General features: G+C 45.0%; 1 protein-coding gene across 7 annotated transcripts in view; it reads left to right on the top strand.

The window, feature by feature from the left end:
- BCL2 (BCL2 apoptosis regulator) overlaps window positions 1–25,054 on the top strand; it is a 127,186-nt gene that overhangs the window by 3,365 nt on the left and 98,767 nt on the right. The window contains exon 2 of one of the 7 annotated variants that reach the window (XM_064160858.1): window positions 12,358–12,581. The exons of 5 other annotated variants lie outside the window; for them this stretch is intronic. In XM_064160858.1, coding sequence (XP_064016928.1) covers window positions 12,358–12,417 — 60 coding nt within the window. In that variant the 3' untranslated portion in view covers window positions 12,418–12,581. Of the gene's footprint in view, window positions 1–11,517; window positions 11,596–12,357; window positions 12,582–25,054 lie in introns of those variants that run through there. One more of the 7 variants, XM_064160859.1, reaches the window with a different exon arrangement.

Here is a 25,054-nt window from a genome sequence, read left to right as displayed (position 1 = left end):
AGGCTCAGTAATATGCCACCTGCATTGACTATTAAGCAATAAAGATGCTATCTTTTCACTGTTGAGTCTTCCTGACTAAAGGGTATATATCCAGAGGGCATCACCTGCTTGCTGCTGTAATGAAGGGAGTAAGGCTTTGGGGGTGTCCTTTTCTCATCAGGAATCCCCATTGTGTGCCTCCCAGAGGAGTGCTGGTAGATCCCTGGTGACAAGTCACGTTGGAGACAAGATCGTTCTTGCTCACCCCTGCTTCCACCAAGAAGGCAAATGAGTTCAAAATTCGTGGGGCCAGAAGAGGGAGCAAAAAATGTGTGTCTCTGTGTGTTTATACACGTATATACATAGGTAATTACAAATATGGATGCATACACAGGCACACATTATCTATGTGTATATATACACACACATATAAAATGACTCCAGTACTTCCTGGCTGGCACCACAGCTCTAAGAAAGAGACGTATCCCTTGATTCCCTGTTTCGTGGGTCACTACAGAGGGTTTGTCAGTGTTGGGTTTTTTAAGAAACACATAACTGGGGGAAGGAAAAAAAAACACCAAAACAACCAAAACCCATCTGCAAACAATTCAGGCTTCTGGAAACCTTGGCTGGTTAAAAGATGAGCAGCTTAAAGAGTTAGAGATTTTGCAGTTGCACTTCTGGGCTTGTGTGAAAGTCCCCTCTCGGGCTGGAAGCCTATTTGCAGAGCTGGGGCTTTCTGTTTGCTCCAGAGCCAGTGAAGTTCTTCTGTTAACTGCAGTGAGCTTTGGATCAAATCTGTAAGCATGCTGAAGGTGGATTGTCCTGTGGGGGTGTTGTGTAAAGAGAAACATAAATAATGAATAAACCCCAGAATGTGCAAAGACAGGTGTTACCAGGTGTGACTGGCCAGAGGAGGCAGGTGCTGGAACAGTTTCTCCAAGGTTAGAAGTACAAGAAACTTGGACTGCCTTTAAAAGGAAAATGCGTTTTTTATTGATTGCTGCTTAGTTTTTTATTGAGGCTTTCTATAAACAAAAGCTTCAGATTTGGGATGCGTGTGATGCCATTTGCTGTCACATGTTGTTTGTAATGTACACATGGAGGAAGATGTGCAAAATATTACCCCAGGGTAGCTTTTGCCTGTCTGTCTCCTAAGTGGCTGGTACCTCTGAGCCGTAGATTGTTAAACTCAGGCAAGCACTTCCAGCTGGTTAGGAAGAGAAAAAGACTAAGATGAAGTTGCCATTAGAGCTTTTAGGTTCTTCTCTCCAGACAGGGAGACATGGGGTGGTGGATCTTTCCCCTTTCCCCCAGGATCTTTCAGTGGAAAAGGATTCTTTAATATATGCACTCAGTCTGCAGTTTGGCATTTGCACCATACACTGTATACAAATCTCATTGAAGCCTGACAAATATCTCTTCTAAAGTAGCTGATCACTATTTTAGAGGCTTTATAGGACCTCAGCATGACTGCCTGCAAGATCTCCTTATCACACATATTGATGCAACAAGCAGAAGCACCTGCTGTGGTAGCCTTCTCCCTCTATGTTGTGGCTCCTTGGTATGTTGTGAAGGGAAAATGTTATCAGAGGCAGTATAGTAGAGAAGAGAGCATCAGAGTTAGTCACAAGTGTGTGCTACATGCATTGAGTGAGTTGGGCAGCACGTGTTTTGGGTCTGTAGTATGGGCTTGTCTCTTACATTCAGGTCTGAAGATTGATAATATGTCCTGCTTGGTCTGAGTCGGTTCTGGAAGTAGTGCATTTTCAGGACATGAGGTCTGTATATTGCAAGGAGAATTAAATAAAGCATATCAAAGGCAGATTGGAAGGGGATATAGCTGATGGACTGTACATTTTGGTCCCTGGGCATCAGTGTTAATGGCTTCTGGAGGACTACTAATACCCTTACAATACACAGCATGGCGAACTGGAACATAGAAGGTTCTCCTCAACATGAGGAGAAACTTCTTCATAGTGAGAGTGTTGGAGCACTGGAACAGGCTGCCTAGAGAGGTTGTGGAGTCTTCTTCTCTGGAGACTTTAAAAATTCACCTGGATGGAACTGTGTGAACTATCCTGGGGGATCCTGCCTTGGCAAGGGGGTTGGACTGAATGATCTCTGGAGGTCCCCTCCAACCTCTGAAGTTCTGTTGTTCTGTGATCATGGGTTTGTTCAAAACTGAGAACAAGCAAGACAGGGACTGCCTCTGTAGAGGCTGCGTTATTAGCTTGTGGTTCTGGTGGCAAATAAAGGCAGCTCTCGGAGATTTTCACATAGACCAGGGGACTGCAATATTGTCCTTTGGCTTGATCTTAATCATGTTACAAAAGAAGTATGAGGAGAACCAGCTCATCTCTGCAATTTCATGGCACTTGCTATAGTGTATGCTTTCTGATTGACAGTTTAATGGCTTCGTTTCACTGTTCAGAGCCTGATGTTGTAGCTGCAGAAGAACTGGCTTGGCAAGCGGTGCTGCCAGTGTAGAGGCAATAACCATGTCTGTCTAGTAGTGATGGATTCTCTCTTTAGGCACAATGTAAGTGGGAGCTGTTCTCAGCGCTGGGCACTTGTCTGTCATGCAGCTTCTTCTCTAAGCCGTTCAAGAAGAAGCAAGTGCATGAAAACTATAGGAGATGACACAGGCACCATCACATATGTGTAGATAAGCACATTTTTGATGCAAAGAAGCCCAGGTGAGAGAAGCAGTCTCATGCTGAAAATACATCCAAGACAGCATAATTTTAACTTAAAATGTTGGTATGCAAACCAAGAATGCAGCACTTGTGTGGTTTTTGCCTGAGACTGGGCTCTAACTGCAGTTCTTTATTCAGTTCAAATCTTAAGGCCAGATATGGGAAAGGATTTAGGTGTCCAAAGCAGAGCTTAGGTGAAATAGTAGCATTTGCATCCTTGGGGTGCCTGCCTGGCCAGAGCAAAGTCAAAACTCCCCAGCTTCCTGTCATTCCTCACACGAGCCAGCCAGGAGATTCAACTGCCCTGAGAAAGGAGTGCTGTTCAGCATGCTGCAGGGAACACTGTTCCCAGAACTGTGTCCTGAAGCCAGAAGGCATCCTCTTCCCAGCTGTTGTCATATAGATGTCATCCTTAGGTGCAAATGTAACTGGAGGGAAAACTCCACTGCTCCTGGCAGCTCTTTGGTTAAAGCCCTTACCTGAGGTAGTGGGAGATTTGCCTGACACCTCTTCCAGCCTGGGGTGGGATTTACACCCACATCTTCAGCATCTCAGGAGGCTTTGCATGCCAGATAACTGCTGGTTTTGCTGAGGCATTCTTCTCTTTGGCAACAGAGCTGCTCCTTCTCTAGGGATGAAATTTTGTTTTATGGAGAAAGAGCCAGGGTGTCTAATTCCTCCTGTCTAAGGTGTTTTCTTAGATGGCTTTCTGCAGCCAAATGCATAAATGCTTCTTGAACCAACAACTAGACCCTAGGTTTCCCTTCTGGATTGATAGCCCTGATCACTGGACTTCCTGTCTCTTTTTTTTCCTTGTAAACCATTAATTTTCTTTGCCCAGTGGCATGCCTTGGAAAGGAAGTATGGAGCGTTGCTGTGCTTTACCCGTAGACCCCCTTTCTGGAGAAGAGGAGGCTCGGGGTGATCTCATTGCTGTCTACAACTGCCTAAAGGGAGGCTGTAGCCAGGTGAGGTTGGTCTCTTCTCCCAGGCAACCAGCAGCAGAACAAGGGGACACAGTCTCAAGTTGTGCCTGGGGAGGTATAGGCTGGATGTTAGGAGGAAGTTCTTCCCAGAGAGAGTGATTGGCATTGGAATGGGCTGCCCAGGGAGGTGGTGGAGTCACCATCTGTGGAGGTGTTGAAGAAAAGTCTGGATGAGGCACTTAGTGCCATGGTCTAGTTGACTGGCTAGGGCTGGGTGCTAGGTTGGCCTGGATGATCTTGGAGGTCTCTTCCAACATGGCTGATTATATGGTTCTGTGATGGGAGGAGACAGCAGATGTGTCTGCCTCCAGGATGGGGCTAGAGGATACTGGTGTAACAGAGCCTGCCTGCGCGTGTGCGTGGAGTACCGACTGAAATCTAATCCCTTTTGGGCTCTCTTCTCCCGATAGCTTGGCCAAACACCTGCCTGCACACCACGTTGCTTCTCTTGCAAGTTCCAAGCCTCATGCTTGTCTGACACTGGACAGTGCTTTGCTTGGAGCTAGATGCCCCATGCTGGAGCAGAGGTGCTTTGAGTTGGTGTTCTTTTTTTACTGGTGGCATGTGGTCATGTAACAACTCAATCCCCAGAGGGGCTAACCCCAAGTCACTATTTGAGTGGTAAAAGGAAGCTATCTGAAATCCACTCAGTTAAATAAATGAACTGGCAGTTTCAAATGCTAACTCCATCTACGTCTTTTGCCAGTTTTTGTGGCTTTGTGTGTTTATAATCAAATTCTCAGGATATTATTAAAAATATTTTCCTTTATACAGTTGCTGAAGAGGGATCTGTGCCGAAGCAAGGCAAAGAGCTAGGGTGGGAAAATTATTGTGAGTCTCCAGTTCATTTCCTTTATAATAGCTTTGTTCATGACAACAAAGCTTTAGACTGCACATTTTCTCAGAAGTTTTTTGTCTTTTTAATTAATAATAAAAAAATAATCTATTGACCATGACCTTTGACATTTCAGAAGCAGGGCTCTTGATTGTGGAGATGATGTCATTTGCCTTGATCTTGCAAAGAACCATAAAGTGCAGACAGCAATCCTATTAAAAAGTTTTACTTTACTTTCAGTATTGAGAAAGAAGTTAGTTCTGTGCCTGCATCAACACAGGCTTCTCTCAAGCTGCTGTGTTAGCTCTGCTGGGCAGTAAGTAGCTTAGTTTTATTGAGTATGTAGCTTGAAATTTGGACTTGGTAATCCACAAGGAAAATCCAGTTAAATTTTTCTGCCGAGGCACAACTGTTTCTCAGACAGCCAAGTGTGGCTCTAGGAAAAGTATCACAAGATTCATGCAATGATGTATGAAATTGCGCATGGAGTAGAAGGATCTTCTCAGCCACCATATAGCAGGACCTGGGCTTCCTAAGCCAGCATGGGAACTTTTTACTGCATTGCCAGCAAACATTAAGCCCTTGTGTCCAATAAAGGTGTCCTTGATGGGATGGTGAAAGGAGGTGGAGGAAAGTGGATGTAGAAATGAGAGCAGCACTCGGTTGTCAGTCAGACCTCTGCTGTGGTTTTGGTCTCTTGTGATGATTTGTGCCTGGCACACCAGAGAGCCAGCCTTGTATTCTGCTGTTGCCTTAAAGGGATGCCAGGTCCAGGGCTCAAAACAGGACGAGCTCCAGTGTCAGTTCTCCCTACACCACTCTGCTCATTAACACGATCTGCCAGCAATCTTGCCATATGCTTGTCTCGCCTCACATTCTGCAGCCACCTCACAAAGCCAGCCTAGAGCATGTTAGCTCTGGCCCTACCCTGGGGCTGCCACTGGGATGGTGGGTGCTCGCTCCTGTCTTGGGGTCTGGATCAGCAGCCTTGACAGTCAAGCAGCTGTAGCTAAAAGTCAGTGTGATAGGTCTGATTAAAGAGCAACTCTCCTATGGCAAAGTGCATTTTTCATGTTTTGACCATTGCATTTCCATCCCATTTGGTGATCAGGCTTACATGAAGGGTAGAACGGGTCAGGAGTGAACATGCAGCCATGTGCTTTGTGGCGTGCTGGCTGCACACAATCTCTTCTCCTGTTGCATGTATCTTTGTATTTACCAGGTGTCTGGTTCTTCATCTGCTTTGTCTTTCTGCTTCCTGGAGGGTGGCAGTCCCGGGGCTTTCTGCAGGCCTTTCTAACCATCCCTTTCCAGCTGGCAGTGGGAATCAAGTGGTTCTCGGTGCTGCCACCCAGCCTTCAGAGGCAGTGTGTGCAGGGTCCGTCCCTTCCCACTGCTCTCCCTGGCCTGTTTTATTTTCCTTCACACCCCTGGGAGAGTGGAGCCCAACCCAGTTTGGTTTGGTTTTTAAGAAAATAATTTATTTGTGAGCACCTCATAGCTGCTGTCCTGCTGGTGTAGTGGTAGTAGTATAAAATCCAACCCCCTGACAGGCAGGAACACCTCTCACTAGAACAGATCACTCAAGGCCTCATCCAACCTGGCCTTGAACACCTCCAGGGAGGGAGCATCCACAGCCTCCCTGAGCAATCTGTTCCAGTATCTCACCACTCTCGCTGTAAAGAACTTCTTCTAACATCTAGTTTGACTCTCCCCTCTGCCAGTTTAAACCCATTATCCCTCATCCTGTCATTACAAGACACTGTAAATAGTCTCTCCTCAGCCTTCCTGTAGGCCCCCTCCAGATGTTGGAAGGCTGCTATGAGGTCTCCTTCAAGCCTTGTCTTCTCCAGGCTGCAGAGCCCCAACTCTTGTAGCCTGTCTTCATAGCAGAGGTGCTCCAGCCCTCTGATCACGTTTATCGCCTACTCTGGACTCACTCTAACAGTTTCATGTCCTTCTTCTGTTGGGGACTCCAGAACTGTACACAGTAGTAGTAGTAGTAATAATAGTAATAATGCCATCACCACTTGCTATTCATTGGCAGCAAAATACTGACTATTGTTGAGAGCACTACTGGCCTGTTTTATATTTCATTTTTAGTTTCCATTTCATCTATAATCACAGAATCACAGAAGCATTCAGATTGCAAAACACCCTCAAGATCACCAAGTCCAACTGATATCCCTACTCTACAAGGTTTGCCTTAAACCATATCCCCAAGCATCACATCCAAATGACTGTTAAACACATCAAGGGCTGGTGACTGATGGATGAAGGTGTGGAGTGCCCCTGGCCACAATGGCTTTCCATCTCTAACAATCTTTTCATTTTTGGTTGATAGTTTGCAGGTTTTTTTGGTTGTTTGTTGGGTTTTTTTCCCCTCTATCTTTCTCCTGAAAGCCTATAAAACTGTTCACTTCTGGGGCCCTCGATTCAAGAGAGATTTTGAGATACTGGAATGTGTCCAGAGGAGGGTAACAAAGCTGGTGAGAGGCCTGCAACACAGCCCTGTGAGGAGAGGGTAAAGGAGCTGGGGTTGTTTAGCCTGAAGGATAGGAGGCTCAGGGGTGACCTCATTGCTGCTACAACTGCCTAAAGGGAGGCTGTAGCCAGGTGGGGTTGGTCTCTTCTCCCAGACAACCAGCAGCAGAACAAGGGGACACAGTCTCAAGTTGTGCCTGGGGAGGTATAGGCTGGATGTTAGGAGGAAGTTCTTCCCAGAGAGAGTGATTGGCATTGGAATGGGCTGCCCAGGGAGGTGGTGGAGTCACCATCCCTGGAGGTGTTGAAGAAAAGCCTGGATGAGGCACTTAGTGCCATGGTCTAGTTGACTGGCTAGGGCTGGGTGCTAGGTAGGTTGGACTGGATGATCTTGGAGGTCTCTTCCAACATGGTTGATGCTATGATTCTATGATTTTCTAGATGACTTTTCCAATGGCATCTAATACTTGAAATTGTTTTTTGTTATTTTTTAATAGTGTTAGTTTGCTCTCATAATTATTGTATATTTATAGACTTTGCTAAATCTTCCTCTCTAAAAAGTTCCTTGAAGGTTTCTGGGTTTTATGGTTAATGAGTAAGAAACCAAATTTGTTTATAAAGTGTTGACTTGAATAGCAACACTAAAAAAACCAACATGTTTACTTTGTGTATGACAAGAAATACAAGATCAAATGAAAAAGCCACAAGTTTTCAACCAACAGAGAAAAACAGGCTTTTCTGAAATGCATGATTAACCTTTGGAAGCTGTTTTCGTGGGAGAGCAGTGAGCAGTGCTAAGTTGCATTCAGGAAAGGTTTAGGTATTTATAAGGGCAAGAACAACATCTATTCTTAGGTTCAAAGAAAAGTGCTTGAAAGGGCAGTCACACACCTTGGGGTAAATTCAACACCAGCTGCTGAAGTGAGATCACCAGGTTCTGAGGATAGACCTCCCTCAGGTGAGTGCTATTTCGAGTGTATCTATTGTATTACTGGGCCAGCAATGTGCCCTTGTGGCCAGTAGGGCCAATGGCATCCTGGGGTGCATCAAGAAAAGTGTGTCCAGCAGGTCTAGGGAGGTTCTTCTCTCCCTCTACCCTAGTGAGACCACACCTGGAATACTGTCGAGTTTTTACCTCCCCAGTTCAGCAGAGACAGGGAACTGTTGGACAGAGTACAGTAGAGAGCCACAAGGATGACTGGGGGACTTGAGCATCTCCCCTGTGAAGAGAGACTGAGAGCCTTGGGGCTGTTTAGCTGGAGAAGAGAAGACAAAGAGGAAATCTGATCAATGTATACAAATATCTGAGGATGGGTGTCAAGTGGCTGCGGCCAATCTCTTTTTGGTGGTCCACAGCAATAAGCCAAGGAGCAATGACTACAAACTGGAACATAGAAGGTTTCACCTCAACATGAGGAGAAACTTCAGATGGTTTTTAATTGGAAAAAAAACCCCCAACAAATCATACAAAGTACAATATTGAACAAAATATCCATCATGGTAATTTGGGGCTTAGAATAAAGCTATGGCTTCACATTTTATTGTTGCTAGCCTGGGAAAGGGCAAGGTGAGGCAAATTGTGAAAACACTTGAGGGTGAGATTTCAGTAGAGAGAGTAGGTAGAGGGGAGAAAAAGTTAAGTAGAAATGAGGCTTAAACTTTATCAGCTCCACTGTTTGAATGTGTTTAGCGATGCTTGCGATGGAAACAGATTAAACAGTTCCGTTTCAGGTGTTGATTTCTAGCTTTTATTTACAAAAAGGGTGAGCAGTGTGAGAAAAGTCAACTGACAATGGCAGTGTTTTTCCTTTGTGTATCAGCACAGTTCATGAGGTGTTTCAAGAAGGAACTTGGCCTTCCTTTTCCATTCTCACTATTCCAAAGCTGGCTGTGGCACTTCAGGGGAAGGAGCTGTGTTGTATGTGTCTGTAGAAGGTATCTATGATATACCTGTATTCTTGTGCTTCCATTCACGAGTTTCATTAAGTGTTCAGATGCAGGCAGAAAAAAGAACTTTTAACACCTTTTAAAAAATGTAGTAAATCATTTGGGCTTGACCATGATGCTGAAATTAGTTATAACTTCCTTGCTGAGCTGAGGCCTAGAAGACAAAATTCCTGTTGCATGCCTTGGAGAAATTTACACAAGTCACTGATGATAATTCAGGATAGGACTTTGAATGGCAGGCCAGTGAAACACCTCCCGCTGTGGTACAGGACCATCCTGTAGCATGTCTTTATGATGGAATAACTATTGCCAGCTTTGTTTCTTCAGAATATCTATTGCATCTTCGGGCTGTGTATTATGAAATGTAGGAGAGTAGGCTATTCCTCATCTTTTTTTCCTACAGAAAAAAAATAAATTAAAAGTAATTCAAACCCAAATTCACACACAGTGGTAAAGGAGTTGGCACTTGCATTAGCAGAATAATATTCTTAGTTGCTAGAGATTAGTAAAACCTGTTCAACATCTCAGGAACATACACACAGCTCAAGTGAAAAATGACATAAAGACCCTATGAAGTAAAAACTCCCTCGTTTGCAACAGAAGCACATCCTATATTGTGTTCCAAGTGTCTACAAATTTTAGTCCAAGGTTAGAAATATCCAAAGCCCTTGTCCTGAGGTCATCTGGCAAACTGCAGTAAACCAAGCTCTTTGAATATCTAACCCCCAGTCTGCTGCTGGATGTGAGGGGTCCTGAATATAACCAAGAAAGACATCTAATGCCCATGTTATTTTGAGATTCCAGCTTGACTTGTTCCTTTCTCTGTTGCCCTTTCCCCCTCGCCTGGAAATATTGTGTTCAGTTTTGGGTTCCCCAGCTCAGGAGGGACAGGGATCTACTTGAAAGAGTCCAAGGTAGTGCTTACAAAGATGATCAAGGGGCTGGAGCACTGCTCTGTGAGGAGAGACTGAGGGACCTGGGGCTTTTTGTAGCTCTGCCACAAAGCCTGGGTGAAAGGAAGACTTTCTTCCTTGCAGGGCTGGAGCATAGTGGAAGGGTGGAGGGTGTACTGGCAAGGCAGGAGTAAAGCTGGTTGCTTGATTATCAGGTGGCAGTCAAAGTTGCCAGCCAGTGAGGCAGCCTGGAGTCTGTTCATGCATATGCAGTAGCTAACAACTATCTGCAAAAAATTCCTGCAGTAGAAAATCTGTGTGGTGGCACCTGGCTGAATGTGTGAAATCCTTAACAGCTCAATAGCTGTTTTTTTTACAATACAGACTCTAAAACCAAGAGTGGGGTGCATTAGAAGGACTGTGGCTAGTAGGTCAAGAGAGGTTCTCCTCCTCCTCTACCCTGCCCTGGTGAGGCCACATCTGGAGTAGTGTGTCCAGTTCTGGGCCTCCCAGTTCAAGAAGGACATAGAACTGCTTGAGAGAGCCCAGTGCAGAGCCACAAAGATGATTAAGGAAATGGAACATCTCTCTTACAAGAACAGACTGAGAGAACTGGGGCTGTGCTTCTTGGAGAAGAGAAGCCTGCAAGGTGACCTCATTCATGTTTATAAGTATGTAAAGGGTGAGTGCCAGGAGGCTGGGGCCAGGCTCTACTCAGTGGTGCCCAGTGACAGGACAAGGTGCGATGGGTGGAAGCTGAGGCATAGGAAGTTCTATGGAAACACAAAGAAGATTGTTTTTTTTCCCTGTGATGGTATGCTGGAACAGGCTGTTCAGGGGTGTTGTGGAGTCTCCCTCTCTGCAGATATTCAAGACCTGCCTGGATGAGTTCCTGTGTGATCTGCTATAGATGATCGTGCTCATCCAACCGGACTGGATGATCTTTCAGGGTCCCATCCAGCCCCTGACGTTCTGTGGTTCTGCGAGTATCCAGCCTTGTACAGCAGTGAACTTGCGGGCAGATCCAAAACAGGATCATGCTGTACTTCTGCACAGCAGTGGACAACTGAAGTGAGGCTGCCTTGGGATTTGCCTTGGAATTGCTCCTCAGCTTCTCTAGGAATTCTTCCTGTAAGGGAAACCTATATTATTACCAATATCCCTCTGACATTGCCTGTGTGGGCAAGAGATGGTGGTGTTCCACCAGGGCTACAGCAGCTTTCCAGAAGTTGGTGCTGGTCAGCTGCAGCCGCCGAAGCTATTGCCTTAACCCTGGAGGTGTGCTGATGAGCCTCTCTGGTGCTTTAGGGCCATGAGACAAGCTGCTATCCTCACTCTGCTTTCCAGCCTGGGTGACACAAACGGTGGGGCATCCTGTCAAGGCTTCTTTCTTACCCGTTGAAGTTATTATTTCCCAAGGGAGTACTGTATTTATTCTGCAAGCAGTTGGAATTTTAAACTTTTTTTTTTAAAAAAAACAACAACCCAAACTTATTTTGTTTTCCTCAAGCCATTGAGAAAGGGCTGTGGGGGCATGGTAGCACATCCTGCAGGCTGGGACTTCTGTAGCAGTTTAAGGGGCTGAAGGAGGAGGCAGCACTGGCATGCTGTTAGGCTGTGTAAACAGGCTTAGGGTTTGTTTTAGAAAACTTACTTCTTTTTCCCCTCTCTGCTCCATTCTCTTCCCCCTGCAGACACAAATACATCATTCTCACAATGAAACTGTTTAATTTTAATAACTAGCCTGAAGCTAAAACTGACAGTGGGAGAGGAGCTGTTTGTTTTGCAGCCGCTGACAGCTGGAATAAACTACCTGTTCTCTTGGAAGGGATGGACAGCCAGTTTGTTTAGTTTTGAAGACATTTTGATCCCTAAAGAAACTCCTCTCAACAGAAAAATTTAGTGGAACTGTGGCAGCTTGGTGTTACTGACTGTTCTTTGTACGTAAGACTCCAAGTGTGGTGGAGAAACGCAGCATGTAGGCATCCCTTGTCTCTGTAGTTCAGACAATTCTGTTGGGCGCAGCTCCTCCTTACTGTAAAAGCTCACTGTGACCAGCACCTTGGGGGAGTATTGGGGTCCTGTTAAAATAAGTTTCCTGTGATCGGGGTGCCTACCAGGCTGGTTTGACAAGATCTCTTCAGTCTGGCTAGAGGGCTCAGGTTCTCAAAGGCCTGCCATGAAGAGCTGAAGGCTGGATGATTAAGTTAGATGTGAAATAATTTTGCAATGACTAGTTTTACTTCTGGCTCTGTAAGGAAGTCAGCCTTCTTATTTTGCCATTTCTCAGAAAAAAAATGGCAGCATTCCCGTTTCCTCTTCTCCTTCCTTAGGGCCTACCACCTTTTCTTTTTGTTTGTTTGTTTGATATTTTCTTTCCCCCTTCCCCCCTCCCCTTTAGGTCCATTAGACAATGTGCAAATTTGTATTAATAAGACCAGAACAATACTGAGTTGCCAGTGGGGTTGCTAGGGTCAAAACCATCACGTGCCAACCTTCGGTTTAATACTAATTTTGGCAGTGTCTGTCCCCAGGTTTGGAGGCCAGGCAAAAGGGGCTATAAACACAGATCTGAATGGGACCTCTCCCTGTAGCACCCCTGCCCCACATCAGGCTCTGACTGGAATCTGCCTGAGGACTCTTCTGACCCCTGCTTCACCAAGATTGGTGCAGTACAAAGCACCATCTTCTTGCTCTGCCTCTCCAGCAGCCTCATCAGAGGCCCTTCAGAGGAAACAAGTCCTCCTCTGAATAAACCTTTTCCCTTCCTCCCTTCCCTTGCTGCTCCAGAGAAGCATCTTTTGCTCTTGAGAAATAAGAAAGCACCACAGGTCTTGTTTTGATATGAGCTCCCACTTGAAAGACGGGGATGCCTGGTAGCAAAAGAGTGGCTGTGGGCCCGAGGTTTGCCAGTGGGCAACTGACAGCCCTCATCCACTTCCTGAACCTTGGTGAGGCGTCTCCAGAGGACAGGGACAAGTTGGGGGAGCTATGGAGAGGATGCTGTACCACAACATTTCCCTTCTCTGCCCCAGACCTTTTGTCCTGGAAATCCTGAGTCCTGCTGGCAATGAACATTAGCTGTATAAACTATGTGGGCTATCTGCCACAGCTCATGGGAAAGATGGGGCAACTGCTTTCAGACCTTATTAGCCTTGTGCTAGTTTCTGTGTCTGCTTTTGCTTCAAAGTCATGGGGTTTTGTTAGGGGGGTTGTTGGGGAGAGGGACTGTGGCATTTACAAGGCTCCATTTGTAACTTCTTTTACAGGGAGGTGTCTGTAACTGCATTTAAAAGGGAGTATTGGAGAGGAAAAAGGAATGTACCTCTGCTGTCAGTGACTGAAAGAGTATACTAGAGGTCTCTGTCAAAATTTGGGCTGCATGTTCCCTGACTCTCCTATATGGCTTGTTGGAGGGTGACTACCCCTGCCACAGGCCAGAGACTGAAATCTCTGCCTTGGTGGCACTTTGGGAAAGACAAGTCCTGACACCATACCTTCACCCTAGGATTTGGTGGATGAGCAACATGAAAAAGGAACACCTTGGATTTTATAAAGTGCTTCAAGTAGTGGTTTGAGAATTTTTCTTTCCTTTTTTTCCCTCTTTTTTCTGCTAGCTCCCCAGCACTGTGAACCCAGGTGTGCTTATCTTTAAGAGAGGTAGCAGTAACCTCCCTGAAGTCACTGACTTCCAAAGAAGCAGAATGAGAGGGCTGAAGCAGAAAGTGAAACAGAGCATCCTTGTTTCATTTTCCCAGCTGAAGGTAATGCAAAAAGTAAACAGCTGGCACAAATGACTAATGCAGGTTTGCCAGAGAGCTGATCAAAAACACACTGAGTTCTGTAGTATGTTTTGCACAAAGTTCAGTGAGGTTTTGCATCAGACCCATTTCAAGGCAGGAAAGAATTTTTTACTTTAAAAAAAAAAAAAAAAGAAAAATGTCATTTAAAAAAATGTGGAAAATTCTCCTGTTCTACCTCCTACATGTTTCTATTGTCAAACAGCCACTAATCTTATTTTAGACTTGACCTTCATGTTCTTTCCACAGCGTGCAGGCTGAATGGCATGTTATTCAAGTTCTCAGACAATATTATGATATATCTGCTTTTATATTTAGCTGTAGCTTTTATTCTCCTTATAAACAAACCCACCTAAATGCAACCACCACCTATCCAGGGAAAGTGTTCCATTCTCCTCCCTTTTAATTTGGCCTGAAAACATTCAATAGTTCCATAATAACCTTTGCAACAGAATGCCTGCTGTGCTGACATGCAGGTCTAGAGCAGCTTGTACCATGTGCCAGGAAATTGCATTCTTAAGAAAAATCTAGACATAAATTCTGAGCAGTCAACACTTCAATTCTAAAAAGTCTGACAGCAAGCTGGTATCTGTCTCATGAGTTTTTTTACTTTAATAGCTTTTTTAACTTTCTGAGCTCTGCCTCTCTCCTTTATGCAGGCCTGATGCCTCGGGCCCAAGGGAGCTGAGTTCTGTAAAGCAGAGAGGGGGAGTAATCAATTGTTTCTCTCTTGTTTTTGTGTGTGCCTGTGTGCTCCAGCGCTGCACCCTGACACAGCTGTGGGGGGTGAGTTCTCACCAGAAAAAAGCAGCTTTGCTGGAAGTTACATCAAGCAGACGTTTAGCTCTCAGTGGGCATTCATGCTGTTTGGGTTGAGGTGCAGTTCAGCCTTGCCTCCCAGCCTGGACAGCTGGAAAGGGAATGGGAAAAGATGAAGTACGACCAGGCTCAACTGTCCTAGATCAGCCAGGGGAGTTCTTCATGCTGGGACAAGCCAGTTTGCTATAATATGAGGGGACTAGGGAATAGACTCACTCCAATGTGAGCAGAGGCTTTCCATGCTTTGGGGTCTCCGAACACTTCAGTTTTGTTGCTCAGTCTTATTGCTTGTCTCATTGGAAGTGGAGAAAAGAAAGGGATGCCCCATCTTTCAGAACTGCTGCCAGCTTGACTGTGAGCCAGCAATGTGCTCACGTGACCAAGGCTGCCAACGCCATCCTGGGGTGTATTAGAAGGGCTGTGGTTAGTAAGTCAAGAGAGGTTCTCCTGCCCCTCTACTCTGCCCTGGTGAGGCCATATCTGAAGAATTGTGTCAAGTTCTGGGCCCCCTCAGTTCAAGAAGGACATAGAACTACTTGAGAGAGCCCAGTGCAGAGCCACAAAAATGATTAAGGGAATAGAACATCTCTCTTATGAGGAGAGACTGAGGGAGCTGGGGCTGTGCTTCTTGGAGAAGTGGAGACTGAGAGGTGACCTCATTCATGTTTATAAACATGTAAAGGGTGAGTGCCAAGAGGATGGAGCCAGGTTCTGCTTGATGATGCTCAGTGACAGTACAAAGCGCAATGGGTGGAAGCTGAGGCATAGGAAGTTCTATGGAAACACAAGGAAGACTTTTTTTTCCCCGTGATGGTGCTGGACCACTGGAACAGGCTGTACAGGGGTGTTGTGAAGTCTCCCTCTCTGCAGATATTCAAGACTTGCCTGGATGCATTCCAGTGTGATCTGCTATAGGTGATCCTGCTCTGGCAGGGGGGTTGGACTGGATGATCTTTCAAGGTCCCTTCCAGCCCCTACCATTCTGCGATTCCGTGGAAGGTTCCATGACTCTCAAACGTTCCCAAACCTTGCATTGCTCTTACTTTGGAGAGCACAGCGTGGCTGGAAGACCTTCACGCGACTCCCTGCCAAAACCCTCTAGATGTGCGTCAAATGTTACATCAGCAATAGAAAGGTTGTTGCAGATGGACACAAACTGCATCTCTGAGTTTTGCCCCTAGGAGACTTCAAGAAAAACTGACAAAATGCACACGTCTCCTTGGGAAGGAAGAAAACTGACTGTTTTTTCTGATGAGCTCATTAAAGTAACTGGCCAGTTTAGCTGGCTAAACGTTAAGTGGGATTCAAGGAGGCATCAGGGATAAGGGAGGGGATGTTCCATGTGTATGAACTAGAAGTAGAATGAAGGGGCTGTGAAACCGTGTGAACTGAACTCCATTAGGGAAGGCTTACTGAAACTTGAGCCAGGGAAAATTATAGAGCTCTATAAATAGCTAAATTGAAAACTGAATGCATTTGTGTGTGTGTGGATGCACACATCTATCTATGAGGTCATGTGTGCAAAAAGAAATACAGTAGTGCTTCATGTGTTGGATTTTTTAAGTAGTGGAAAAGTTTTAATGATTTTTTTTTAATTTTAACTGAGTTTTTCCTGGAGTCTGTACATGATGTTCTGTCCTTAGGGCCAAAAACACAAAGTGCCTCTTTTCATGAGAAATCCTACAGAAGGCAGAAGGGAAAGTATTATGCAGTGTAGCAAGGGTATAGTAGCCATTCCACAGCGATTACACATCCAAGCAAAACCCGCCACTAGAAAATACAAAAATATATTAGAAGCTGAAAACAAGATGTGGGAAGTGTTTTCCTCTTCCCTCCCCACACATAATGACAAGCAAGCAGCCAGGCAGGCAGTCATGGAGGTTAGAATTAACCTCTTTTGCTTGATAATAAGACTGTGTTTCAGTGACGGGCAGCAAGCATGTTAGGTACACACTAGATTGAGGACTTCCTCTGCTTATAATTTTGCTCCATCAAAACTTCCAGGGATTTCCAGTATGGACTTCCTCTCCTTATAAATTTGCTCCCTCAAAACTTTCAGTAATTTTCAGGGTGTTAAAATAGTCCAGACACAAACCAGAAGTGACTGGAAGCACTGAATGCAGTAGACAGTCAGGAATTAGGGTAGCTGAAATGAATCCCAGCCTAAATGGCTCCTTAATTAAGTACAAAACTTGTTTTATACCAAGAATTTGTCATTAGGAGTCTGATCCTCCCTTGTTACCTTTTAATACCTTTCATTCATCCTGCTGTGGTCAAATGGTGAATGAATTTGATCTTTAAAAAAAAAAGAAAGAAAAAAGAATCTCTTTTTCATACAGAACTCAGATGAATTAAAGAATCGATACAGTTGTTCAATTTGACTCGAGCAAGATGCAGTCTGGAGTGCAATGCCCTCATACCACAAGGGAATCAAATTTGTGTTGGAGTCTCCTTTGCCAGCTTGTTTAATGGTTTATGATAGCATCAGTAGCTTGGTAAATGATGTAATGGGAGTTAAATCCGGATGACCAACATAAACATCTGTCAGTGCATGTGAACATTTGATGTATCACCCTAGGGCCCAGTGCAGCAGTCAGTGTCTTGGCAAGCAGTCTTTGAACGCGAGTGTCACTCAAGGCTGTGGGATCGCATGCTGCAGAGGATACTTGCTGCCTGCTCTGTGCCACTAGGCAGTAATTTGGTACATGATCTGCCTGCTTGGTGTCAGGTGTATCGCTTGGCAGTGTGTCCCCTCCAGCTGCTCAGTGCAGGCAGAACTCACCCTGGTGCTGAGGGTCAGGACGAGGCAGCACACCGCCACTCCTAGCGAGCTTCGGCTGGCATTAAGTGATGAGTAGGTTTGTAATGATCCTCTGAATGTAGCAGAGTTTTATGGAGATAACTGATAACACCCTAGGTGTCCAGGTAGACTGAGAGCAGGACTTGGGGGTACTGGTGGATGAGAATCTCAACATGAGGCATCGAGTGTGCACTTGCAGCCCAGAGAGCCAACTGTATCCTGGGCTGCATCAAGGGAAAGTGTGGCCAGCAGGGTGAGGGAGGTGATTCTCCCCCTCTGCTCCACTCTGCTGAGACCCCATCTGGAGTACTGTGTCCAGTTCTGGAGCCCTTGTTACGGGAAAGGTGTGGACATGCTGGAGGATGTCCAGAGGACCATGAGGATGATCAGAGGGCTGGAACACCTCTCCTATGGAGAGAGACTGAAAGAATTGGTATTGTTCAGTCTGGAGAAGAGGAGACCTTGTTGTGTCTTTCTAGTATCTTAAGGAGACCCACAAGAAAGCTGGTGAGGAACTTTTTGAGGTGTTGGATAGTGATAGAGGGAATGGAGCAAAACTAGAAGTGGGTAGATCTAGATTGGATGTTAGGAAGAAGTTCTTCACCATGAGAATGGTGAGACACTGGAACATGTTGCCCAGACAGGTGGTGGAAACCCCATCCATAAAGCTTTTAAGACCAGGCTGGATGGGGCTCTAAGTAATCTGATCTAGTGTGAGTTTGTGCCTGCCTGTGGTAGGGGGAGTTGGAACTGGATGTTCTTTGAAGTCCCTTCTAACCCTGACAATTCTGTGTAATTCAGTCTGATTTGCACCCAAAAAAAAACCAGCCTTAGTGTTTTGTGACTATAATATCAGGGGAATAATTTCCTAGACTTGGATTATATTGGTGTTATTTTCGTTCAGAATCATCTTGTCACCATGCTCTTGTGTGGATCTGTAATTTTCTGAAAGCAGACTGGCTGATACGTTTGTGTTCCTTGTTAGTTAGTTTTAAAATTAAATTCAGGCATTGGAATGTCACCAACCCTGGATGTGTTTAAAAGCCATTTGGATGTGGTACCTGGGGATATGATTTAGGGTGTAGAGTAAGGATTTAGGTTGGACTTGGTGATCTTCAGGATCTTCTCCAACCTGAATGTTTCTGTGATTTCTGTGAAATTCCTATGGGAAGCCAGTAGTAACTAATACAGACCAAAGTGTAAGTTGCTGAGCGTGTATGCCCTCCACAGAAATGGGCAGAAGGGATCTGAGAAAGATTTGCTGCTGAGGAAGCACAGAGCTAAGGGAACTTGGCCTGCTGGTTTTGTATTAAATTGTTCTTCCAAAACAAAGCCTTTGGTGCAGAGGTAACACAGGTGAGAAAGGCCGTCATGAGAGGTGGATGGCTCTGGCTCCCCTGTCATCAGCAGGAGCCTCAGCCTATTCAGTAGCTAGACACCAAGCCCATGGCTGGTCCTCTGTGTCCACCCACTCCAAGAGCAGCTCTGCTTTAGGAAGCAGAGTTATGGGAGAACCGTTCCCCTCCTTGCTGTATCCACCCCATTATAAATGTGATTGCTTTCACACAAAAATAGGCATATTTAGCTATTGTGCTCCTTTTTGATGACTTCAAGATCCTGCATGCTTATAATTTACTTCAAAAGCTATCTTTTATCAGTCTTGAATAAGTAGATGAAATTGCAAAACACAGGCATCTCATTGCTATGACTTTTCAAAAGACAGCTGGCAGCATCCCTTGGTTTTCTATTATTAATAGAGTCTAGAGAAGGAATAAGTTATATATTCCACAATCACTAGGATGTCTTTTTTTTTCTTTGAGGTTAAATGCAACTTAAGCTCCATTACTTCAAAATGACTGTATAGAAATAAATGTAAATACAAGTGAAAATATTTTATCTCTTCAAAGAGGCACTAACCAGCTTTAAAAAACAAAGGGAAATATCATAGTAGCTGGATGTGTTAAAATTAAAAAGTGCCAGAACAGCACATGGCTGTTGTAGAGAAGGCTGAAGAAAGAGACCACCCCTCCTCACCCACAGATGTGCACATGTGCACCACACATGCCCAATTTGCTTTTTACAGAGTATGCTGTCAAGTGAATACTGTCATGTTCCCCGTTTAATCAGTTTCCTCTTTTATTTGTATGCTGTTGTATATAAAAGGAAACCAGCTTGTAAAGTCAGCCTTTTTAATAATTCATTCAAAAATGATTAGAGTTCAAGGGGAAAGTTGTTCCTTTTAAATGACTGAGCCCAACAAGGGGGGGAAAAAAAAACAAAGCAGGTATCAGAGGGTGAAATTCACTTCTGCCTGCATCATAACTTCTGCCTATGGATCTGAGGCTTTTTGTTCTGGTGAAGAGGAGACTTAGAGGAGATCTAATCAATCTTTGTAAATATCTGAGGGCTGAAAGTCAAGAGGGAAGGGACAAACTCTTCTCTCTTGTGTCCTGTGATAGGACAGGGAGTAATGGGCATAAACTAAAGCTCAGGAAGTTCCACCTCAACATGAGGGAGAACTTCTTTACTGTAAGGGTCACTATGCTGGTTTGAGGCTAATTGGAATATTTTAATGAGAAAAAATAGATTATAGGCTGTGAAAAGAAATACATTGGTGATGTCTGCTGCAATTACAGTTTCACTGAGATGTATAAAAACAAGGGCATAAACATAGAATATGACAGTGAATGTCTCTATTTGTTGGAGTTGGTGTCTGTGTTTTCCGCCTGGGGCTTCTGCTGTTTAACACAATCATTCTGCTTCTAACCCCCCTTGCCGTTCATCCAAACTCATCTTGCACATAAGGCAGACTCTGGGATAAGGTAGAGGGGTGGAAAGAAGTTGGAAGGGTGGTTGGGAGCCCCTCCTGAGGACTCCTATTTCTGGGAGAGATGTTGTGTTTCTTTAACTTTTGTATTTCTGCATATAGCTGTATATATTTGTAATATATTGTGAATATCTGCTCTTACATTGTGCTAAGCTGTGAATACAAAGCTTCATTCCTTAACTTCCAGCTGGCTGAGTTTAGTCTGGGTGATTTAATTTCGGGGGGGGGACAGGTAACTCCCAAACCATCACAATCGCAAAACACTGGAACAGGCTGCCTAGAGAGGTTGTAGAGTCTCCTTCTCTGGAGACTTTCAAGACCTCTCTGGATGCATTCCTCTGTGACCTGAGCTAGATTTTATGGTCCTGCTCTGTCAGGGGGGTTGGACTCGATGATCTCTGAAGGTCCATACCAACCCCTAACATCCTGTGATCTTGTAATCGTGTATTGTATATTTACATTCTGTGTTCAGACCTGAAAATTAGTCTCAAAGTGGAATGTCTGTTGTTTGCATCTTTATTTGGTTCTCCTTTCCCCTCCCTTGGCATAGATTGTGTTTGTTCTGAATCTGCCCAGGTGGTTTTTGACACAATCAAGGACCAAGCATAGCAGGGTGTTTGCACTAGGAGAATGGAGATGTTGATCAGCTCCCACACAGTCACCATTTGAAAAAATGCAACAGTGCTGCCCAGTTCGGTGGTCACTTGGAGGCTGCTGGAGGGATGGTGTGAGTGAGTTGGTGCATGAGCAGAGCATGGGACCCAGCATAGCTTCAGCTCTTCGGGTGGCTGTGCCTGTGTCCTGGGAAAGTGCTTGCAGTGGGATTTTCATGCATGTTTTCTCTCCTTTCTCTTGTGCAACAAAACAACTACCAAGGGCCTGGATTCAACAATGTGTTTAGACTCAAAGTGTCCCTTAGAAATCCCTGTCAACACTTTGCCAGCACTCAGCTAAAGCAGTGAAACAAACAGGGCAACGAGGATGCTGCAGCAGAGATGAGAGCCTTGTGCCTTGTACTGACTGGTCTCAAGAACTGTCTGTGCGGTCCCAGAAAACCTTTCTATTAATGAGAACGTTTCCTTGCACTGCTGTGCTTTCCAGAAGCAGCCTAACCAGCTGCAACCTGCATTTCCAGTATTAGCTGAGGGCTGGTTTTGCAAGTGCTGCTCAGAGCTGCTTGTGTGGTGAGATGCAAACACCTCTCAGTTTTAGGGAGGCTCAGCTGGAGTGGTCTGCACTTCCCCCATGCAAAGCTAGGATGTTTGCATATGTTTAGTTTGTCTGCCATCCCTGAGGATGCTACCATGCCTCACGCTTTGTTTCTGGTCCTCCTAAAGTTGTTCTTGAATGAGTGGAGTAATATTGTCCAAGTCACTCAAATGTGATGATGCCACTTGGATGTGATTGAAGCTCAAAAGGTAAGAGAGGCATGAAGAGGAAGAAAGACAGCACTTGTCAGCACTCTGTGGGCAGCAGATCTAAAGATGTTTATAGATCAGTATTGCAGGTATGGCCAGGAATGCCGTGGATGTGGGAAAACATAATAGAATCACAGAAGGTGAGAGGCTGGAAAGGAACTCAAAAAATCATATAGTCTAAGTTTCCTGACACAGCAGCATCACCTATGCCAGATCACACAGGAATGCATCCAGGCAGGTCTTGAATACCTCCAGAGAGGAAGACTCCACAATGCCCCTGGACAGCCTGTTCCAGTGTTCTGTAACCACCACAGGAAAAAAAAATCCTCCTCATGTTTCCATGGAACTTGCTATGCCTCAGCTTCCACCCATTGACCCTTGTCCTGTCATTGGGCATCACTGAGCAGAGCCTGGCTCCAGCCTCTTGGTACTCACCTCTTACATATTTATACACATGAATGAGATCACCCCTCAGTCTTCATATAATCTGCATTGGGCATGCATACTTTGTGACTATGGTTATAAAGTGTTATTTAAATATAATAAACAATAGTTATATCTCATTCTTGCAGCTGAAACAGCCTGAATCCAAGCCCCTGGTATTGTGTGAGCTGGTTGAAGTCTAAATTCTAGGTGTCTCAGGATGGCAAGAAATTTGATAAGTTCCAGAAGTGTTATTAGGGTGTATCTGCCATGTGAGAAAGGCTCTTGTTAGTGGTAGATGGACCTGATGGGGTACATGGTTTCTTGGAGGAATGGGCAAGTGGCAGCTGGTCATGGTCTACAGGCAAATGCATAGCTTGATGCTAGGTATGGTGCCAGGGGATGGTCCTGAGGAATGGATGGAAAACCCAGGTTTTGCAAGGACCTATTATGACTTTTTGTCTGGGGGTATTTTACTGGCTTCTTATTGCTGGTCTTTGTGTGGAGGTCTTATCACCACAGGATGACAGGATGTTAGGGGTTGAAAGATCGAGTCCAACCCCCCTGCAAGAGCACAGGAACACATCCAAACAGGTCTTGAAAGTCTCCAGTGAAGGAGATTCCACAGCCTCTCTGTGCAGCCTGTTCCAGTGCTCCATGACCCTTACAATAAAAAAGTTCCTCCTCACGTTGTCATCAGCTGGGTGCAACTTGGGTCCTGAGGTCTGAAGCAAACAGCTTATTGAGTATACCGCAACTTCAGTTTCTCCTGCTAAATTGAAGTTGTTTCATGTTTCAAAACCATGTGTGTTGCTAGTATAATATTCCTTCTGCTAAGCATGTTCTGAAACTGCTTACTCACTGGCAGTAAGCAGCATTATTTTAGCGGCTTATCCTAACACCCAACAGTTGCTCATTTTCAGCCAGAGGCCAGTGTTTATTGGCCTTCTGCTATTTGCCTCTACGCTCTTCTGTCAGGACCTCCTTTTGTCCCAGAAGGTCTGCAGTCCTTTGTGGGAGTGATTCCAGTCCTTTGTGGGTGTGATTCCAATCCCAGTGGACTGTCATTTGACCTTGGTACGCTTTGAGTCAGAGCCGAAGCTGTCTTTGTTTCACCTCGGATTGTGTCCTACTTGCTATAAGTCAGAAGTGCTGGAGTTCATAACTGAGTAGATTATTCCATCTGAGATAGGAAACTATCTGTATGAGAAAAAAAAAGTGGCAATTGTTTAATGAAAAATAGGTTCTGTATTTTACAAGTTCAATTGTGAGCAATTTTTCCATTTTTAGTTTTATGTGTATTTAATGTCAAGCCTGAATTAGGCCACAGGAAAATGATGATCTGTCTTCAAAGAAACAATTAGGCTGAGTCAGATTCGTGGAAAACCAGCTGTGGGTGTAGCAGTAGCTCTCAAGCTTTCTTCCATGCAAGATGTGGGTACAAAGTGGATGCTTCTGCTGTGTGGGAGTTTGGAGGGGCAGGTTGGTAAAACTGGGTGATGAGATTATCAACAGTGCTGTAGAGCTGCCTTTGTGGTTTTAGAGGTGCATAAAACAGGGAAGCAGACAGGAGGAGAGGCTGAGTGACCTGGGGCTTTTTGGTCTGGTGAAGAGAAGACTTAGAGGAGATCTAATAGATGTTTATAAATATCTGAGGGCTGGGGATCCAAGAGGGAGGGGACAAACTCTTCTCACTTGCACCCTGTGATAGGACATGGGGCAATGAGTATAAACTACAGGGCAGGAAGTTCCACCTGAACATGAGGAAGAACTTCACTGTAAGGGTCATGGAGCACTGAACAGGCTGCCCAGAGAGGCTGTGAAGTCTCCTGCGTTCCTGTGTGACCTGCACTAGATTCTGTGGTCCTGCTCTGGCAGTGGGGCTGGACTCAATGATCTATCGTGGTCCCTTCCAACCCCTAACATCCTGTAATCCTGTGAAAGGTATCCCACATCTTCCTCATGCAAATGTTTAGACTCATTAGATTTTTGTTGACAGAGACCACATTGCACAGATGCAGGAGAACAATGTTCACAGCTCCCTACCCATTAAGAAAGGGTTCTTTAAGTGCATAGTTATTGTTCTTTTGATTGAAATGCAGCCCTACCCTTACTAGTGCAACTTCTAGAGGGCATGACTTGTGCATTTATTACACATCCACAAACCTTTGTGGAATGTCTTGAAGGGAAGTGAGTATGTGGCTAACTGCTGAATTAAGAAAGATCTTCAGAGAGGCAAGAGTAGGAAAAGAAAGTATGAATCTAAAATGTATGAACTGTAGTTCATTGAGAGCAACCTTGCAAAGAAGGACTTGGGGTTACTGGTGGGTGAAAAGTTGGACACAAGCCAACAGTTTGTGCTCACAGTCTAGAAAGCCGACTGCATCAAAAGAAACATGCCCAACAGGTTAAGACAAGGAGTAATGGATGTAAGTTGCAGCACAAGAGGTTCCACTTCACAGGAGGAAGAACTTCTTTACTGTAAGGGTCACAGAGCACTGGAACAGGCTCCCCAGAGAGGCTGTGGAGTCTTCTTCTCTGGAGATTAATCACCCTTTCTGTGAGGAAATGCTTCCTAATATCCAACCTAAACCTCCCTAAGCACAGCTTCAGACCATGCCCTCTTGTCCTGTCACTGGTTGCCTGGGAGAAGAGCCTGATCCCCACCTGACTACAACTTCCCTTCAGGTAGTTGTAGACAGTGATAAGATCCCCTCTAAGTCTCCTCTTCTCCAAGCTGAACAACCCCAGTTCTCTGAGCCTTTCCTCGTACAACTAGACGGATTGGACTAGATGGCCTTTAAAGGTCCTTTCCAGCCCAAACCAGTTTTGATTCTGTTCTGCTTAGCTATTCAGTATGTCTCCTTGCTGTTCCTTGTGCAATGCACTTTAGAATTAGATTAGGAAAACTAATTTTGATTTACTTGTTTGCATGTTAAGTGCATGGAGACTGAACTTGCATGCAAAATAAATTGCTTCTTTTCTGTGTGAGGAAGTGCTTCTGTGCAGGAAGACTGTTCATGAGGGATCCTGTGTGTGCAGAGTTCAAGGGACATGAGTGAAGGGACTCTACTCTGTCCTAGTGAGATCACATCTGGAGTACTGCATCAAATTTTGGGCTCCCCAGTTCACAGACAGGGACCT

The sequence above is a fragment of the Pogoniulus pusillus genome, chromosome 21, assembly GCF_015220805.1.
Source record: "Pogoniulus pusillus isolate bPogPus1 chromosome 21, bPogPus1.pri, whole genome shotgun sequence".
Lineage (NCBI taxonomy): Eukaryota > Metazoa > Chordata > Aves > Piciformes > Lybiidae > Pogoniulus > Pogoniulus pusillus.
The sequence above is the reverse complement of the archived record's forward strand: the minus strand, read 5'-3'. Positions and strand labels throughout refer to the sequence as shown.